We start from the raw sequence: 21,742 nt of genomic DNA, 5'->3' as shown, positions 1-21,742 counted from the left end.
CTTGTTACACTGACACCCGAACAACCCTGTGCAAGTGATGTTACACACATTAGAGACGAGAGAAAGGTTCACGCAACACTGAAGCACAAGAAATGGACCTTGCAGGAGAGCAGGAGAGACCTCTCTGAAGCGAGGCCATCAGCAAACCCTGGTCTGGGAGGGTTGTGCTGGAGAGGTTTGCGCAGCTCTCCTTGGCTGCGGGTCAGCTCAGGGGCCAGAGTTAATCTGATCAGAAAGGGGATTGTGAAAAGCTCATCCGACTCAGGCTGTGAAATCATGCTCTTGAATCCTAATAATTTCTACAGCAACCAGTTGTCACGTCACAGAGAATTACGATCTAAAGTTGGGGGGGGAAAGAACAAGCTGACACACTTTCGTGAATCCCAAATTCTGCTTCAGGCAGAACTGGAAGACTTCCCATTGGAAAAATAATTATGTTTCTATACAGTGTGCTCCAAAAAGTTCTTTGTGAAACACTAAGGATTATATTTCTGTACGTGATGGAACTGGGAAGTATCCCAGGATTTTCAGAAGAATTTGAGAAAAATCAAAATTCATGCAGAAACTTTGGAGACAATTTCAAGAAGACATATAACAGAATGATGGATTTTTGTACTCATACAAGCTTATAAATGACTTAATTTTAAAAAGGGGTTTTTTTTTAAATTTGTTTTTGCACTCTGCTCACTTTTCTGTTCCACTGAATATTTCGTACAGCAGAGTTTTGAATTAAAATTCAAGTAAGAAAAAAAACAAACCCCACCCCACAAGCACACCACCAAAGAACTGACCGTACACTCTAAACGAAAGCAAAATGGGATTTCATCTCGCATTGCTTCTTTTTAATCAGGATGCTATTTGCATAGTCTATGTTTTCAGCAAATCGTGCAGGTCTCTGACAGTTGGCAGTGCGAAGCCTGGCAGTGAAGCTCGCTGCTCCCGGCGCTCCGTGCTCTCACCACACGGTGGCAATAGAACTTCCACCTTCCTGTTTAAGGAGGTGAGTTGCTTCTGATTTCCTCCTTCATTACTTCTTACTCACTCTAATGATTATATTTGTAGGTGGCAATTACAGCCTCCCGAGTTTCTGCTTTCCATTTCCTCTATAAATTTAATAGAGTATTGTTGGGTTTATTTTTCAAATAAACTCTGCAACATTTCCAAGGACATTAAACCCTGTTATATAAGAATTTTCCTTTCAGCTAATGCAATATTGCATGTTTCTCTGATCTCTAATGAAGTTTTGAGGACCACTCTGGAATTATTCCTTTTTGCCAACACACATTCATATGCCCTTCTGGATTAACTCTCTCCCTCCAAGATAGTACCTCTCTCCTCTAGTCCATGTTGCTTTTGTTGCCTGATTGGAATTGGGGAAAAAAAAAAAAAAAAAAAAAGAGTTGCAAATGATTTAAAACCAGCTTAAAAATAATACATGAAAAACAAACAAAAAAGAAAAATTATGAATATGCACATAGCAAAAATAACAATTAAAAACAAACAAACAAACAAAAAGCAAGAACAGATTCAGCCTGGAAAGGAATTACAGATCCATAAGAAAAGGTGATACATAAGAGATCCGGCCTTTGTAAACCCCACTAAGGAGTAAACTTGTAGTCTTCATTTTAAATGACAGTGCTACTGAGAAAAATAAAAAAAACCCCACAACCTATCTGTTATTACTTCATTTTAGAATCAGTTTGTAGAGATAGTCTACATCTAAAGTACGACGTAAACCTTTTTTCTGCAATTTTGAAAAAATGTTGATACTTCTCAGACTGGAACATAACTACTACCAGGTATCAGCAGAAAGGTATCATTCTCTGGTCCCTAGACCAGGCATCACAGATTTAAGGCTTAACTGGTTATATTGAAGAATACAGTACTATAAAGGCAGTAGAAACACTCAAAAAAACCCAAAATCTTGAAGCAAAACTCAGAGAAGTTTAAGGAACATGTACATTTGTTAGAGGTATCAACTTCTGCTTAATTGTATATTTTTTCTCTGGATCTAGTATATAACTCAGGATATTGTACATACTAAATGAGATGGTAATTGTGAATTTTACGTCTACTTTTCTGGCACGTTTGTGTGAATCATGGGAAATATTTTTCCGCTAATAGACTGGAATTCAAATACTCTGCCTGACAGACTGCAGTGGTTGCCCTTCGCAGTACCAGGTGAGACAATGAGTGAATGTTTTCTTGGTGTGGCTTACATCCATACAGCCACTACAGTTGCAAAACCATCTCGGACACCTAGCTACATCACAGGAAATGTTGTGGATAAAAACACAGAGCACTTGATAGTTTTCTTTGGTATTATACAGCGCTTCCTCTGCATTAAAATCTCAAAAGTCCTTTAGAAGTGAAAAGAGAGTCCTTCAAAATCCACAATTAAGGAATTTGTTAATAAGAAGAATTTTAAATAATTAAAATAAATTACAGGATTTATCTCTTAGCAGCATTTTTTGTTGCTGTACTCTTTGCTGTAACTCAAAACAATGGACTATGTTTCCAGTGTAGAGTGACATACAAGAACTTCCATGGTCTTAAAACTTCTTATGGTTGGGGATTAGGGCACAACAAGCTTTCAGTCATTTTCCAGAAAAAAGAAAAGGAAAAAAAAAAGGTAGTCTAATCATAATTTTCTGGTAGGCAAACAATAGTTCATCAAGCTGGTAGTGCAAGCTGGCTGAACGTGCGATCATTCAGCACCAAGATGACCCAGGTGAACACAGAAATGGCCATGATCCCTTTAGAAGAAAAGAATGGGGAAGAACAGCATCAAATCCAGCTCCACACAGCCAAGCTGTGCCGTGGAAATATAGTGGAAACCCAGTTTGAGTGGAAAGAGTGGAAATCAGGCAAAGAGGCTGGGGAAAACATAAGTGGTTGCTGCTGTTCTTGCTGGAGGGTGCAGACCTAAGGAAATGTGGCAACACCAGTTCATTCCTCTGTCTCATCCCTGGTGTGACAGCCATGGTCTGGCTCTGCCTTGGTGGGCAATGAAACCTGGCTCGGGATGTATCACCCCATCTCCAGACCCTAAGAAACCTCAGTGGATGTGGGCGAGGGCTGCAGGGATGCAGGAGCAGGGTGCCAGGTCGGAGCAGCCCCTGCCGTTGTTTCCCATGGGTTTGAAGGAAACATATCCCACCGGTTAACAGCATCGTTCGGTCCCTGGCGTCCTCAGCTCTCATCCCAGGAAACCAGGATGTGATTAAGGGTTTCTGCCATCCACCTGGATTTGGTTCCTGCTGTCCCATGTTGGCTGCTTTCCACCTCTGCAGAACGGGAGCAGCTGTAACCACTGCAACCCACCCCGCTGCAGACACGTGGTGTTTGCAGCCAGCTCGTACCCCCAGCCTGGCACACAACCGCCAACGCATCCCTGGCCGCTTGTATTTTACTACTTACCCATCTGAAAGTTTTAAGATTGTCTTTAAAATATGCTATTTTCCTCCACTTTCCTAATTACTGTTAACTCTGTAGCATAGTTTCCCCTGTAGACCTGTACCCATTGAAGACTGGAAAACAGCTGGTGCAGAAGCTACGCCATATGGTAGTTACTTATAGCAACATAAACTAATTGGGTGTTGAGGGTGATATAATCCCTGGACGCTTTATCTTTTAGAACTGCTGGTATGTCAATTTGATCGCTTTTAAGATCTGCCCTAGTTCTTCAGTTCTCCTGAAGCAAAATCCAGTCAGAGTCACCTCCGCGTCCTGGTTGGTATCAACATTACAGTCACCACCGGACTTCTTCATCCCAATTTGAAAAATACCTTGTACTGTAACACCCACATCCCTCGTGTGCTAAAGGTCTGAGGTCCAGTGGAGGGCTGGTAGCGTGAAACATTGGTGCAAAAAAACAGCCCTGTTTTCCCACTACCAGGATCTGAGCACGTTGGTTATCATTCCTCATGTGATGTCAAGCACACACAGCACTGATAGGAATACTGAAGGTCATTTTTCACGTACAAAGATTTAACCTCCTGCCTGTTCTACCAGAGGAAACAGTGGAGTTCAGCTCTGCGGGGACACCCCTTGTCCCCAGCCAGCCCTGGGCAGTAACTCACCCTTTGCGTTTCACAGGTCGTTACCTCCTCTGCTCTTCCAGTCAAAGACCTGCTCCGACCTCTGATGGTTCCCAGCTGATATTAGGATTTGGAGTTGTAGTTTTTTAAACAGCACTTCAGTTTGGTTCTTTGTATTATTATTTTTTTTTTTTCATTAGGGGAGCTGACATACACAAATTATGAGCTGCCTTCTGTCATTTCTGATACACTTTTGATTTTCCTGCTATTTTACAACAATGGATAGGCCAACTCGCTACTGAGAATCACATATCTCACAGAATTTTCATCCCTTTCATGTAGCTTTCACTCATTCTAATTTGGAAAGAATACATTTATTTTTGCTTTTTTTATTTCTTATGGCAGATACTCTTTATTTAGGCCAAGGAGCAGTGAGACAGAGGATAGCTATTCAAAGAGCCTGTAGTATTTTCACTGGCCCCTGAATTTCCATAAGCAAGGCTGCACCGAGGAAGAATCGTGGCATCAAGGAAAAAAAAAACAAACAAAACACAGAAATTTACTTTTCAGGTCAAATTAATGGAATTATGCACTAATACAAAACTCCTATAGCTATCTTTTCATTTGGCTGTTCTTTCTGTCCTTTTAATCGCTTCTTGATTGCAGCACTTTAAAAATAGTAAGATTGGTTGTTTACTTTAAAACCTGTTTTTCAACAAAAAGTTCATGGACACCCTCAGAAGAAGAAAACCACCAATTTCACTCAGGGGAATGATGAGGCAAATGTAAATTTATCATGATAGAGAGCTCCATTCCCTACACTTGTACAAGCAGGTTACGTGTATTTACCCCAATGCATATAAAAGCGGGTATTCTGTAACTTCTGAAGGGATGTTCCAAAAGCTCCTACAGTGATTTTTTAATCTCAGAGCCAACATGTCTAACTGCAAAGACATCAGAAAAAGCCATCAAAACTATACATAAAATCATATAATTGTAGATCTAGAAGCCCAAGAAATCTTCTAATCTCCCCCTTGCACTGAAATAGGATTGATGTTTATCTCAACAACCTATGACAAAAATCTGTCTAATTCAGTCTTAAAAATCCCCCAGGACAGAGATCCCTACAGTATCCCTGGGCAACATACCCGAACAGACATATTTTCCCCTAATAGCAATGTATATAGTTTTCATACAAATTAATGCGATTCTTTTAATCTTCTACAACATTCCACAGCCTGGAAGACTCTTATGTGTGTCACAGCCACCAACACAGAAATGAAGCATTTTTGTTTTATCCACAGTGAACCTGATCACCAAAGTGTATTATTCTCTGTGTTTTATCATATTAAACCACAGATAAGGTTTTACGGCGCAAAACCATAGCTCTCAAATTTGAGGGAATTTGCAAATACTCTCTAACATTCACACTCTTTTTTTCCCTGAAATAATGTCAGTTTAAGATATTTCCTTTGCAACCCCGACAGCGGACGGAAAGCATGAATATTCCAGCAAGACCCTCGCATTCAGCACCCTGGTGCAGATCCGGAGCACCACTACCAGCTCCTGTGGAGTTAATCCAGACTTCAGATTAGCATGGCATAAATCAAAATCTATTTTGTAATATTTAAAGTGCTAGTATACTGATTAGTTATTAAAAATACCAGTGTGATCAGCAAATGGGGACACAGATCTCCAATAGAGTATTTAACCCAAGGCTACTGTAACGAATTCGGTGCAGTGAGACAAAACTCATGTAGAAGCAGAAAACCATAATAGTTCTGTTATACAACTTTTTAATATACCATTTTTTGGAAATATTTGACTCAGTGATGCAATATCTATTTTCAGATACCTACCAGGTGCTACTTTCATACTCTGATACTGTTCTATGTATTCTATTTGTCAATTTTTCACTTTTATTCCTATACTCTTGCTTAAGCAGAGCAGTAGCTAACAAACTGGGTTTAATTTGGTTGCAAACTGGGCAGCTTTTTTTCGCACATAAGGTAATCGAAGAGGTAACTGTATCCCTGACAAAGCAGTGGCAGTAAAATAACAGTTGAAAACAGAAAAGATTCTACCACAGCAGCTGCTTAAATTTTGTGGGAACTTGCACATCTCAACTAAATCTGCAGAGATCAAAAGACTTAGTCTGGATTTAAATGTCTGTAACTGAACACAATTTGTGCTCTCATGTTTGCTATATAGACTGCAAATCTATTTTCAGGAAAAGATTCATATAAACTTCAATAATCTCTTTAATCACATAGCCAAGCAGGCCTGAACAAGTCACTCACAATTTGTTGCAATGCAGATGAGTGTTGCTTACTTTAAAAGATTAAAATACTGGCAACAGCAGAATATGACATTTTTATTTTTACTATTACTGCACGTATATAGAAATCATCCAATGATGATTGGCTCAGAGCTTTCCCTGAAGAAAAGCCCTTTTAAATAGGAAATCTGTGGAGGAAGAGTGCAAGCTTCAGCACAAACACCAACAACCTCACTCGCTGAACATCTCTTGATGTAAAGAACTGGCAGCCACTGGCTAACCAGTGACATCAGGACAGACACCTGGCTTCCTTCCACCACCCCAAGGAGATCACTGACCACAGTAAATAACATTCTGTTTTCCTTCCAAAAGCCATCCTGAAGCCTGAATGATGGCGATCCAAAAATTAGAGGATGACAGGTGTTGGGTTTGGCTGGCAGCCCCCTTCACAACAACCTTCTGCAGAAAGGGAAGGTTAAAGACTGGGCTAGAGCTGGCAAGGTTTATCATGGTGCGGTGCTGGATTTTGAAGCCAGTCCAGATAACAGCACATTTTAAAGTTTTCAGGAGCTTGCTGATTTCTAGGCAGGCATTTGCAATGTGCATTGTAAATGGTTCAATTTTCCCTGACCTTAGCCAACTGAGAGGGGCCAGAAGGCTGCTCCTGGTGATGCAATCTCTAATGTGAGCTTCCTTCCCTATGACAGGGGAACCTCCGCCAAAGCAAGAAGGTGAGGGAACTTCTACAAAACCTTTCATGAAATGATCTGGTAAAATTTAAAGTGCTCTTTTCCTGTGCTTTAACATGAATTAGGTAGAACAAAGCTTCATCTAGTTCATCTTCCTTGCAACATAATTATGTATGGTGGAAATACCCACTTCAAACATGTGGCTGAGGCCAAGAGCTGCTCTTCGTTTTTATTTTGAATGCAACTGAAATGGCCAGATTTTATACACATTTGGTATAAGTGAGCATGCAAATAAAGGTGCACCAAAAAATAGTCACCTACACTTTCAACAGGCAGCTAAATAATGGCTAACTGGGAATTGCACAGCCCCAAGTGCTACACAACAGCTGCATGTGCTGAATGGGCAACACTGAATAATGTCCGATATGCAAAAGAGAAGAAAGCTTTCGATTTTAGAATCATAGAACTGTCTAGGTTGGAAGGGACCTTTAAGATCGAGTCCAACCATCAACCTAACACTGCCAAAACCACCTCTAAGCCATGTCCCTAAGCACCACATCTCCCCGTCTTTTAAACACCTCCAGGGATGGTGATTCCACCATTTCCCTGGGCAGTCTGTTCCAATGTTTGATAATCCTTTTGGTGAAGAAATTTTTCCCAATATCCATCCAAAACCTCCCCTGGTGCAACTTGAGGCCATTTCCTCTTGTCCTATTGCTTGTTGCTTGGGAGAAGAGACTGACCCCCACCTCACTGCAACCTCCATTCAGGGAGCTGTAGAGAGCGATAAGGTCTCCCCTCAGCCTCCTTTTCTCCAGACTAAACAACCCCAATTCCCTCAGCCACTCCTCATCAGACTTGTGCTCCAGACCCCTCACCAGCTTCGTTGCCCTTCTCTGGACACACTCCAACACCTCAATGTCTTTCTGGTAGTGAGAGGCCCAAAACTGAACACAGTACTTGAGGTGGGCCCTCACCAGTGACGAGTACAGAGGGATGATCACTGCCCTAGTCCTGCTCACCGCACTATTCCTGATACAGGCCAGGATGCCATTGGCCTTCTTGGGCACACTGCTGGCTCATATTTAGAATTTAATATGGTGACAATGTCACTGAAACACCACACTGGCTTTGCTACTTCGCCTGAACAAGCACAGAAATGAGGGAACAAATTCCACGCAGCTTCCCCAAAAGCCCTGAATAACAGCAGCATGTACTTGAGGACAAACTAGTTGGGGTGCATTTGTGGCACTATATGAGGCCGTTTCCCAGTGCCAAGTGTTTCCCTACCTCCTTTATCCCATAGCAGATGTGTAGAACTGCAATTTATCCACCTCCATGAAATATTTTCTCTGAGACTGAAGAAGCGAAAGTTCTTAAAAACAAACAAACAAGAATCTGTATTCACCGTCCCAGTGATTCTTCATGTATCTTGTCAAAAAGGAATTTTTGGTAGTCACATCAGGGCTGGTCCCTTTTACTGCCTGGAGCCCTGGCTTTAGCATCCTCTTAGCAAGTGATTAATTTATCCAGAGTAAAAGTTCAGTGATGACTCAGTCTAATTCTTAATCTCATCCTCCCCCACCAGGTTTTGGAGCTACTAATTACTGGGAAAGGTTAGCCCTACACTGTGAAATATTAGGATATCTGATCTCCTTCTCCGGTGACACTGAGCAGGAATTTTAGGAGTTACTTGTTTTCAGCCTAATTATGAATGCCCATTTCCAAATTCAGGTATAATTCCATCATCAAAGTTCCTGTTTCCAAGCAGAAGTTCAGCATTCTTATATTATACAATGAAAAATTGAGCACACAAATTAGATAAGGCACTGTTTCAGCAGACTTATCTAGCATCTTCCCAGTATTAAGACCTTTTCCAGAGTCCCAGGATTGATACTCCTAAACTTAAGAAATTTATCTATTTCACATGCTTGAAATACTGTAAACATAAATGATACTGCTCAAAATAACTGCTATTTCATTTGGCAGCTGCTACCAGGCACTGCACCTCTGAGACCAGCCATACATGTTCTAAATATACCCTCTGATTTTTATGAGATGCTAATTAAATTATGGAAAAGATTTTTCTTTATTACTGTGTTCTCCTTCCTCTCTTTATAAAGTCTAGAAAAGGAACAGAACTGCTATTAGCATGAATCAGCCAGTAGCTTTGAATGTGTAGTGCCCATAAGCTCAGGGAGAGTTTCGGGGAAATGTATGTGAAGGGAAATCGAGAGCCTTCGCTAGATCTTGAAGCAAAAAATTCTGCAGTTTCATTGTCTTAATGACGACGACATCCTGGCCTCTCCCACCAGGTGTCACTGCGAAGTCACATTAGAGGATCTGTTGGTGATAACATGAGATGCAGGCAGAATGAAGATTAATAAGGCATACGAGTCATTGCTGAAAGAGTCCCTTTTCGCTCCTCCTCTTGATCCCTAGCCAAAAATAAAGCATAGCAACACCGCTGTGCATTGAGCTCAACAGAGTAGAGTATTAATTTTAAAGAATGGATTCATATAGCTCACATTGTGTAAGAGTTTTAAACGTGTGCTGGGGAACTGGGGCTGGTGCCGAGCTGCCAGATGTGGTTCTCGCTGATGTGAGGTTGAGGAGACGTTCAGATGAGACGTCACAGCCACGGTGTCAGGACTGTCTGGAATGGGGATGCTCACTTTGAGATGATCTTTAGAGACTTACAGGACAAACTCTTCTGACTGCTCTGACAGTGACATAAGATGAGGGAGTAACTCGTGTGCAATTCTTCCTTTTGCAACCGAATCACTAAAACCGCAAAATGCGTCCTGCAGAGCAAGTTGCAAAACAGCTTCTAAGGGACTGCTTTTACATCTGAGGACACGCATAGGAAAACCCTCAGTTTCACACTCTGTGGATGAGATAAGTCCATCTATAGGTGAAAACCCTTCCTTCCCCTCCTGCTGGTCACAGGAGCACACGCCACTGTGTCGCATCCTGCTCCCCCATCGTTTCCGAGAAGCTAGGATGCTAAGAAGCTAAGTAGCTCTCCAGAAGTCACGTACCTCTATCTGTGAACACAGACTTGCTCAAAGGAGGTCACACCAGGGCTTTACAGCAGTGCAGCCCAGGAAAGGTCCCTGTCCTGCTCAGCAGAGCCATGTAAAGGGACCCTGAATTACCCTGCTGGGGTGTCCCCGCTCTGGCAGCAGCATGCCTGCATGGAGGGAGGTCCTCCTGCCCCATTCCTCAGGATTCAGCATCACACACTCCCAAACGCGAATGCACTCAACGAGCTTCCAAACTGCAGCACGGGGACATCCCAACCTCTTCTTTGTCACTTGGCCGGATCGCACAGGCAGAGCCCCTCGCTGCCGCCCTTTCTCACAGCATCTGAACGATCTCCCCAAGTGCCCTCCCCAAATGAAGATACTTCAATTACACCATGACAGATTTCATTTCTGTCTGAAGAGTGCTGTAACAAAGTACTTAAATGAAATGAATTTTACCTGCACTTTACTTGTTAAAATGTACATTAATAAAATTACTGTATATATAAAGAACATATAAATACTCTTATCCTATCACTTTGAAAGTATTTTGTGCTATACCACCACTTCTTTTGAAATTATCTTTAAGCCTCATTGTTCTCATATTCTCAACCAACATATTCTCAAACCAACAACAATCACACAGCAAACTGAAAAATAAAGCACTCTTTGCTGGTTCTATGCATTTAGATGCTTAGCAGGTTTCAGCTGCAGAACTTTAAACTTTCTTTTATAGGATATTACTCCATTTTAGTGTAAGAATCTATCAGGCACAGCTCTAAAAATGTTAAGTCAGACTATGAAAACATTGTCAATGCTTATTTTAGTAATAAAAGCCATGTTTAATCTATGCTTTCATGTTACAGTAATCTATGTATCAATCTATAACCTTCCAGCTAAACGCACTAAGTAGATTAAGCTCTGATTGATTTGAAATGTTTTTCACTATATTATCAAAAGTCTACAGATCAGCATAAATACCTCGAAGACATTTTTTCCCCTTTGGCAGATTTACAAAAGCAGAGCTTAACTTGAATTGAAATGAACTTCTGCATTTTTCCAGGGGAAAAAAACCCTGTCAAATCTATTCTAGATCTGCTCTGCTTCCGGACTTAGTAAAAACCTGTGATTAATAGTACCGTGCATCTATTCTGTTGTGACAAAAGCAATCATGTTATGAAGAAAAGTGTTCCCTCTGGGTCTACCATTCATATCAAGTGTCAGGAGTTACCCCGAATGGTGGCACTGCTGGGATGGCGATCTGCATAGCGTGCTCCGCAAACCGCTCTCAGATGGGGAGGGGAGGATTTTTGTTGATGTGCTCTTGCCAATTACAATAAAACACTTTAAAAAGTGGCTTTCTCAAATAGAAAACATCAAGATTTTTTTTTTTTTTTGGTGTGTGTGTGCTGCATTGGGGGAAAGTGAGAAGCAGGTCATGAGCTGTCACAGTAACCCGGCGGGCGCTGCGGGGAGGTTCGGCTGGTGGGGTCCTGCTGCCACTGCCGGAGGTGGGGAACTTCAGCAACAAAAAGAGCACGCGAGGGAAGAGGAGTGAGCTGAACTCTCCGTGATCCCGTTTCAGCGCTTCTCGCAGCTCCTTTGCAGACTATCTGCTGGAGATGGCTGCACAGATGGAATGAGATTTCTACATATGCTCAGCATCCATCCCGGTAGCTCGCTGAGACGGCGGCAGTGCAAACAAACATGGGTCTGAGGATCCGATCCAGCTCTGATAGGGAGATGGGGAAGACATGGCTATAAACATCAGCGGGAATGAGGGAAGAGTAAAAATAGCCCTGAGGAGGGAATTCTCGTTCCTTGCCCAGATACCAGGCAATTCCAGTCAGGTGAGTTTGGAATTCAAAATTTGTTTCAGTTTATGCCACCCAAGAAGAGGCACCGAAGAAAAGGAGAGAAGTTGGAAAAGTAAAGGCACCAGTAACAGTGTGTTGGCTGCTAGGGTAAAACTTCAGCCTGATAATGATGCCTGAATTTCCATGGAATCTGTTGAAGAGGTATCATCCATCTCCCAGTGGTCCTTACCCATTTACCACCACACAGTATTCCATTTCTTCTGGGATCCCCCTCCATCCATCCATGCATTCCGAGAGCTGACATCTGAACACCGCAGACCTGTGCAATCCCGTGGCCCCATGGCTTGTTCAAGCGTCTGCCATGAATCCTCAGCCTTTACTCCAGTCCCATATTTACCTCCACGAGGACTGCACAAGTGACATAGTGCAGGATAAGGAGCTCAGCTTACACAGTCCAGTTCTAGATTTGATTTTGGATTCCACGCCCCATTATTTGGGAACAATCTTATCTCAGGTTTTCCTGTGGGTCCTTCTACACCTTGCTTGAGACGCAAGAGAAGTTTTCATTTCAATATAAGCTGTATTTGGACAGAAAGTGACATTTCCAAAGGGATGCTATATCCAAATTTCTTCAAAATGTACTCCCAGTGAATAGCACGTTCAGCAGTCCTACTCTGTACATGCTGCTCAGAGAGATTACAGAACCTGGCTTGGTATGTCCAGACTGTATTTCATAGAATCATAGAACAGTTTGGGTTGGAAGGGACCTTAAAAGGTCATCTAATCCAACCTCCCTTGCAATGAGCAGGGACATCTTCAACTAGATCAGGTTGCTTTGATCATAAATTCATTTCTTATCCAAGTACATTAACATAAAGTTAACAAGAAAGTTCATTATAAAGGACAAGCCTGAAAGTCAATGTCAGCCAAGAAATTGGCTGAGCAATCCCGTAATTGAATAAAAATATGTGTCAGCTAAACACAAGTGTCATCACGGGCTTGCTGGCATGCTTGGAGTTCAGCAGCTTGACAAACTCCTGTCAGCATGGTGTTGCATGCAAGACTCTCCAAGAAGACCTTATGTACTAAATGTTGTTTATCAGCAAAATACGGGTAATAATATGCTCGTTTGACCTACAGAGTCAACAGGCCTGCCCACAACTTCAGCAACAAATTCATAACTAAATAAAAAAATAAAGAAAAATGCATTTTGTAACTTTTCAGCCACTCCTCTGGTTACAAAGTGCTTCACAAGGAGGTCATTCACTTGCAAATATTCTGTGGTACAGTGTAAACACACATTTAAATATCAAAAGTAATCTAAACCGCTATCAGATTTTTCCACTGATGTGTTTGATGAGTTTGTACACTGATTTATGGGACCAGCTTCTCTGGGAGCGGCAAACAAAATAATTTATTCTAATTCCCTCACTTTTGAGTCCAACAGTCCCAGCTTAACTGTGATACAGAGTAATTTAAGGAGCACTTCATAATTTTATGCCAATGGATGGTGAACAGCATTTTGCAACCTATTTTGTTCCATTACATCTCAGGAAAACTGGGAGCAGCCAACATGGTGCACTTAATAGACGTATCTGTAGACTTCTTCCTGTGGAGGTAAGAAAAGCTTGGGACTGTGCTGGGGCCTGCAGAAAGAAATGGGACTTTAGAGGGAAATCGTGTCACAAGAAAAAGACACTGCTGGGTCCCAAAATCAGAATCTTGTGAAAAGAAATTGGTAGCAGCATTAGCCAGCAACACAGAGAGAGGGATGCAGGTTGTGCGCACGTTATATGTATACTTTAATTTTAATTCTGATAAAGTATTAGGTTAAAAGACTCTAACATCCCCCAAAAGAACTGGGGATGGCTGTGATCCTTTCCTAAGCTAGCGAGCAGGTGATATTATTTTGCAAGCAGCTGCCCACGGACCCCTAAAGGGCTATTTGCCAGCTGAAAGGACCAAAATAAAGCAGTGCTCCAGTGATGACCCTCTACCCCATCAGCCCCATTTTCAAGGGAAAGAAGTTAATTACTGTGAGGACCTGTCTGATTTTAGAAAACTTTTAGGTAGCAAGATCTGGGCAGCTTCCAGGACCCACCTCGTGATGTGGAAAACAACCAATCAAGTAAAATTGTTTCCTCGCTTCTTCCTTTAAAAGAAAACCCCTTCCCGTCCCCATTTCTGTCCTTTTCTGTGACTTGAAAACTGTCATGTCTATGAGTGATTGCAGTGCCAATAAATAATGAAGCAGTTCTGTTCGTTAAAGCTTTGTGATTTATTACCTTTGGACTAAGGGAAAGAAAAACAGCCTGAAAACAGAATTCTTACATCATTTCACATTATTTCCAGTCCAGCACTTCAGAAAACTGTTAGAATAGCAGATTTTCAGCTCTGTAGTCTACCATTCCCCAGAAATGCAATGCTGAACGTCTAATTCCAGCCAGGTCTGTAAATCTAGAGTGTAACTTAAACTCATAACTAACTGCTGTCCTAAATGTTGTATCCTACCTTCGTACAGCCAGTCGCTGAGCCCATTGAAAATAACACCTTCCTTTCCTGTGGAGACCACTCGGATGGCTTGTTTCCCCACATGGGCACAGTAATAGATGTTATTCTCAAAGATAAATATCTGATTTGAAGGGAAAAAGAAAAAGAGAACAGCATTAAGCAGTGGCTCCATTATAAAATGTTGCATTTTGCTTTTACAATAATTGGCAATACAAAATCACATATCACATTTTTACAGCATCCTTTGTCAAAAAAAGGATTTCCACAGCTTGCTTCCAATTCCATCAACTAATAGAAAGACGCTAATTTATAACAAAGTGAAGCCTTGGTCCTTTGATACAAGCTTTATTTTTCTCAGTCCTGTCTTCATTTCAGAAATTGAACAGTGCAGTTAGAGTGCATGAAATGAAGAATGCCATCACTCAGGATTTTGAAAAAGTGGTCCAGGACACAGTAGCGGTTTGCAGAGCTGATGGTGATGTTATGTGGTGAAAGAACTGGCTACTGGAAATGGCTTCTTTCTTGTTTCCAGCTGCTCCCGTTTCCTTAAAACACAGCTGGCAACCTATTAAATAAATTTGAATCCAGTTTTTAATGCAGATGCAGAAGACAACGTGTGCTATCGAACAGGGGGCAGACTATGTGACTGCAACAAATGAAGCACAGGCTCCACGAGGAGGTTGATGTTTTGGCTGGGCAGGAGATGCACATCACTCCAAGGACCCAAAGAGGTGTGCTAGACCTCCCACCCTGCCCTGGTCCCTAGATCCCCTTCCTATGGGCACCAGGATGGATGGGACAAAGGCACCCATGGGGACTCACCTCCCCCCCCAAGCATGGATGCAGCTGCCATAACGCCCAGCCCGTCTTTGGAAACCTCTCCCCTCCTGTTGCAAAAATCTAGTGGATTCAGGTTGCTGAAAGATTACATGATCAAAGTGTAATGGGACCTCGCAGCTCCTCGGGGGGCAAGGGCAACCCCACACCAAGGATCGCCGGCGAGTACCTGAGCCTGCCTCTGCAAACGCCTGCTCACACAGCTGGTGCTGTCTGTGGGAAAGCAGTTCCAGCTTGGAGAAGAATTTATAACTATAAAATTCTTATCAATCAGAAAATTTTCAATTCAAGATTGTCAGGAAAGGAGCCTATCATACAACTCCTAAATAAGCCTCCTGGGTTTTTTTTTAAGCTAGTTTCATGTGAGTTGTTAGATCTACTGCTATAAGAATGCTTTTGGGAATCAAGCTGTTTATTTAGGTGTTTAAGTGCTGATCAGTGAGCAAAACTTTAGCCAGCCATTTAAAAAAAATACTGTTCCATGGCATCAGTCTTTATCATTTGGTTAAATGCTTTGTTCTGTACTTTGCTGTCATCGATGACATGGATCTTGTCCCCTCCTCACCCCCAAGTGTACCGCATCCTGCTCAAAGTAGCGCTCTTGTTTTTAAAATATTTTAAAACTCCATCAGACTGCAAAGATGTACTGAACAGGGTACCAGAAAGCCATTTAGACTGAAAGACCAACTGCTAATATAACTGAGTAGACATTTACAGATGGGTTTTCATACACTTGAAGATACCACAGAATCATAGAATGGTTTAGGTTGGAAGGGACCTTAAAGATCATTTAGGTCCAAACCCCCCTGCTGTGGGCAGAGCCACCTTCCGTCGGACCAGGTTGCTCAACCATTATATGGGAATAGACGTTAGGTATCTTTACCACGATACTAGAATGCAATTTCTCATGTTACACTTATGAAAAGACAGAAATGGGAAAAACACTTGCTTTCAGCTTCTGTTTCAAATCCTATTATGGTATGTGTTTCACCTAAAGATAAGCTGGAAAGATTCTGGAAGAAAGTACAGATCCTAATTTAATTTTGGCAGCAGTTATACAGAGTTTGCCTAGAGGGTAAAAAGTATGACTGAAACTGTAGCTTGCTTTTATCCCTTTTAAACTAAGAAAAGCTGCATCCAATTAATATTTTTAAAAGTAAAAAATATGTTGTGGAAGATACTACATTCTCTTTCCCACCTTGATTTTTAAGCTGAGGAGCCAGATGAGGGATGCCAAATAAAGAATTCTATGTGTTATCTAGTCTGCATATGGGAGGGTTGTTGAAGCTTAAATGTACATAAAAAACAGGAAGATGAAGCAAAATAAGATACTTTCAGCCCAAACAAATCCAAATCTCTGTGTCCAAGAGATTAATATGTGAGGGGTTCCTGGGTGGGGGGTCTTCTGTGACAGGCACACAATCAAGAGGAGTTACTCAAGCGATGCAAAACCCTTCCCTTGCCCAGATTCTCCAGCAAATGAAGGTGTTGCAATACTTTGTACTGTATTACATTTTAAATGAATTTACAGGAAAAATAAAGAAGGTGGATTGACAATGTGTTCCTGCCCTTCGCTTTGTAAAGCACTGCAATGTTTTCATTCTTCACTGTTTTGTCTTTCAAAGCTTCGTTGCACTCATCAGGCTGCATGAGGTACCCAGTAGCTGCAATGGAAAAATAATACAGTGCTCTGACTTCAAACTGCCTCCCATATAATTCAGAGCCAAACTGCAGCACCTCATAGAGAATTTAAAATTATCCTCCTAACTACAGTGCCTTGTACCCTAAAAACGTCAACCATAATCAAGATAAAAGATAAATAAAGCAGCACAAGGAAGATTTCTGTGTAATGTATCTTATAAATTAAGAAAAAGCTTTTGAACTTCCGTTATTCATCAAAACGAACTGTCTTTGGGTACCTTCACATTCTGGGTTAGAAGGATATCAGATGATATTATGAAATACCTATATAATATTTTTTACTGTTTTGGTTTTATGACATCAAAGCAGTGCTTTCTATCAAGTGATCATAATCCTTCCAGCTAATTAAAAGGTAAGACATTTTAGTAAACAAAAATTATTAAAAATGTATGGATATCACTTTCACATTATCTTATGCTTACTGTACATAGCAGTTCTAGACTAAAGTAAAATGACAACAGCGGGGGTCAAGCTCAGTTTTATGCCTCTCTGTACAGGAGACAAAGAGCAGACCCAAAACTTCTGGAATCTTCTCTTCTGGCATTCATATCTGAGCAAGACTTTACCCCCGACATTCTTACAATATATATGCCTTTTATCATGCACAGCACATAAAGTCCAACACTCAGCACGACTGATGGCGTGGAAAAGAAACCTGTATTATGTCAGGATGATAACCCCACGTTGAATACCATGTCCATTTTTGTCATGACACATTCAACGTAGAGGAAAGAGAAGATATTCTGAAAGAAGTAAGAAGAATGGAAACATCCATACATAGATTGAAGAAACTGAAATTGCTAACTCTATAGAATAAACAAGGAAGGCATAAGCTCTACAAGACAAAGGAGAGGAAACAGAAAAAAGAAAAAAGCATGTCTTCACCCTTTCATTTCTCCAAAACAACAAGGAAACCAATGAAACCTAGAAGAAATCTGTTTAAAAGTGGATAAAAATATTTTCCCCAATGAAATCAGAATTAACGCATGGAACTCCTTGCCACTGGATGTAACAAGACAAGAACTTAATTCTCTTCCTGCTGGATGTTACAATCGATGCTCAAAAGATGAAACACTTAACAAAGATAACTGAAATGTCCTGGAGGATGAAGATAAAGTTGGTTTGTTGATTTTTTTAAATGCATTCACTTAATCCCAAGGTAATAAAAATCAATGGGGATTTTGCCGTTGGTTTTATGTGGCTCAGGCTGTCACCTGAAACTTTCAGCATAAGATATAAGCCCTTTAGCCTCAGGTATCAACACATCACTAACTCCTGTGGGCTGGGAAATCTCTGCCTGTTTGCAACTTGTATTAGAGCTGATTACTTCAAACCATTTGACATCCTTACGTGACCCAACTAATATTGGCGAAAAAATACTAGACTGGTTGGACCGCAGGCCTGAGAAGGGAGGAGAATTTTAAGTCACAGATTAAATATTTATCCTATAAGATAAATTTATACAGTAAGATAAATGTTTAAACTAACAACAAAATAAACTTAATTCACTTAAAACATACAAAAGCCTTAACAACAATGATTGATTTAAGGACGATTCATTTAATTTTTTTTTGCAACTGCTTAAGGGTTTCTGAAGTAATGTTCGCTACCAAACTGACCCAGGGTGGTATTAAGTAATTATGCTGTAGTAATTAAAATACTGGTACTTTTAAATGGATTAACGTATGGACCTTTTCAGGAATCTAATGAAAATAACCCCTTTAAAACCACCACAAATGTCACAGTGACCAACTGTATTGAGGAGATGAATACTACACCTCTTTTAAGAGTTGTTCAAGCCACATTCCTTCCAGCTAAAGAGATGAGTGAAGTTCCTATTTCTTCACAGACCAAGAGAAAATAAATTCATATGCATTAATCTGCATTTCTACTGCTTCTATTCATTTTCCAACTGTAGGGTGGTATTATAAGTTCATGTTCTCTTTTACCCCATGATTTCTAACATGCGTAACTTGTCAACTGAATGAGCGACATCACTCAAATTTAGCATCTCCAAGCATAAAGTTAATGCCTGAATGCTTATTACTTTAAATTATTAGCACATTGTAGAAGTGTGAATATTTCCTACTTGTTAGGAGGCAGCTTTCCACACTGCAAGGTCAGCCCATGGGATTTAACTGCAAGAGAGTAGTTAGCATAGAAAGTTTGGCCATATAACCTGGAGAGTTTGGTCAACAAGAACGTGTACAGACAGGCACAAAGTCTTGCCTTTACACTGTTTTAAATTCCAAATTAGTCCAAAGTTCATTGGAGTCCGAAAAAAAATATTACAAAATGGAAGGCTTAGTGAGTGGGGAAATAAAACTACAAATCAACATGGTACTCTTTTCCAACATAGCGTACGTCATTGTTTTCTGGTTTTAATGTTAAAGCTTTCTCTTATTTCCCCCCATCCCATGTAGAAGTCTGCTCTTTTGCTGGCAAGCCAGTTTACTTGAGGGAGTATTCTGGCAAAATAAATAAAATAACAGATTCATTTTGTAATTCTGTGCAGCTCTCAGAAATGCTTATATTTATTTTGCAGAATCAGTAAAAAAAATCTGTGTAAAGGTAATTATCCATGGACTTCACTGTTGCAGATGCTGAACAAATGCACAGAAAAGACAGTCCCTACTCCAACAGCGCATCATTTTAATAGACAGAGAGGTACTACAGTCCCTGTTCAACATGTGAAAAAAAGAGAGACAGGGACACCAGAGACAAGACTCAGTTGCCCAAACATAGGTGCCTTACAGCCGTTTTAAGCCCCTTCATGCGTCTAAAACATCTGGCTGACAGGACACAGGGAGATCTGTGCTCTCACAGAGTATCATCTAGAGGCCACGTGCATTTAACACTATTCACCTGAAGTTCTCTAGGAAACTATGTTTAATCAGGCAAATCCTATTTTAAATGTCACACAGGAAGACTGGAAAACCTGATCTTGACCGTGAGTAAAAGTTGGGTAGCTTGAGCTTATTTGCAATGCCTTAACCATAAAATCATCCCTCTAGAATTACAATTTCACATCAGGTAGACTACTATAAGCTTGTGAAGACTGGGCGAGAAGAGATACAGAACGTGCATTGTCCTGCCATGAAGTGCATGTCTAACTGATCCATTTACCTACAGAGTCATGGTCAGCTTCAACATGATACTTACTTGAAATTATATTTCCTTCTGCAAAGGCAGACCTATGGCTACTGTAAAATCCCTTTTGCTGAAATAATAAAAGAAAATAGTTCTTGTATATATCTTGCTCTGTACATCTGCCATTGTATGTTGCCAATGTACATTGGTAGGATTCAATCCTACCTCAGGATTGTGCAGGACTTCCTGTGGCCTTTTGTAGATCTATGATTCCAAAGGCATGATCCAGTCTGCCTCAGAGAAATGGCAAGTAGACTCACCAGAGAGATGCAAGTACCAATAAAGGCGTAAAGCCGCATAAAATCTGCCTAAACTTCAGGGGCTTCTCATTCTCCAGCAGCTTTTATGACGTGCTGGGTGCTTCCAAGTCCAAATAAAGTCATTTAATGCAGCTCATATAAGTTAGGTGTCTATCACTTCCACTGCGTATAAACAGCCAACAAACAGCCAATGTCAGATGCCTTCATCCACTCAAGATCTGGCCCATTAGCTCTTTGAGGTTAATGGATACATGCATTTCAATTAGACCATCAGTAGATTAATATGGGAATAAAAAAAATAAAAGGTATGGTGAAAACAGTCTTGGAGAAGCGACAATCCTCTCTTCCAGCCTACTAATAAACCAGACTGTGGCATCCTCATGAATATCCTTCGATGTGTCCAAAGGCCCTCTCCTCCTGCTGCAGGGTGGCACAGCCCCAACAGAAGGGTATGTAGCATATGTTCAATGACTGTTTCCTTGATGCTGTTGCTCACAATCTGAACAACACCCAAGTCCTTAGGCTCGTCTACCTAAACTGCAGCCACATCAAATTTCTTAAGCAACAGCCACCCATTTCACCAAACGAGCCCTGTGAGAATATATGTGATAAAATGAAGTTAATCATTTGAAGTAAATCCAGACTTCTGTAAGGTTAGGCAGTCCTTGAATGGTTCAGGCCTGCATCACTCTGGGATATAAATGGGGATTCAACTGCCTGAAACCAATCTTCGTGCAATTTAAGGTTCCTACCTACTTTCTGTCAATTATCTCTTCAATAGAGAGTGTGTGTGAATATTTTATTGGGTTTACAAGGCAAGGTTTCGGTGTGGGGGGAATTGCAGGGGTGGCTTTTGTAAGAAGATGCCAGGAGCTGCCCCCACGCCCAAAAGAGCCAATGCCAGCCAGCCCCAAGACAGATCCGCTGCTGGCCAAAGCTGAGCCCATCAGAGATGGTGGTAGGGTCTCTGTGACAATATATCCATAAAAGTGTAAAAATGCTGTGCAACAGTTGTGAGAGAGGAATGAGAAAATGTGAGAGCAACTACTCTGCAGACACCAAGGTCAGTGACGAAGGAGAGGGAGGAGGTGCTCCAGGCACCAGAACATGAGGTTCCCCTGCAGCCCTTGGAGAAGACCACGGTGAGGCAGGCTGTCCACCTGCAGCCCATGGAGGACCCCACACTGGAGCAGCTGAATGTACCCTGAAAGAAGTTGCAGCCTGTGGAGAGCCCATGCTGGAGGAGGTTTGCTGGCAGGACTTGTGGCCCATGGGGGACCCATACTGGAGCAGTCTGTTCCTGAAGGACTGCACCCTGTGGAAGGGACCCACGCTGGAGCAGTTCACGAAGAACTGCAGTCCACAGAAAGGACTCGTGTTGGAGAAGTTCATGGAAGACTGCCTCCCATGGGAGGGACCCTATGCTGGAGACG

General features: G+C 41.4%; 1 protein-coding gene across 1 annotated transcript in view; it reads right to left on the bottom strand.

Moving 5' to 3' along the window:
* The window catches only part of DPP6 (dipeptidyl-peptidase 6), a 261,890-nt gene that overhangs the window by 71,851 nt on the left and 168,297 nt on the right, over window positions 1-21,742 (bottom strand). The window contains exon 8 of the mRNA XM_009886773.1: window positions 14,362-14,482. Coding sequence (XP_009885075.1) covers window positions 14,362-14,482 — 121 coding nt within the window. The remainder of the gene's footprint in view (window positions 1-14,361; window positions 14,483-21,742) is intronic.

This window comes from Charadrius vociferus, unplaced genomic scaffold, assembly GCF_000708025.1.
Source record: "Charadrius vociferus isolate BGI_N301 unplaced genomic scaffold, ASM70802v2 scaffold255, whole genome shotgun sequence".
Taxonomy (NCBI): Eukaryota; Metazoa; Chordata; class Aves; order Charadriiformes; family Charadriidae; genus Charadrius; species Charadrius vociferus.
This window is presented reverse-complemented; position numbering and strand designations above follow the sequence as displayed.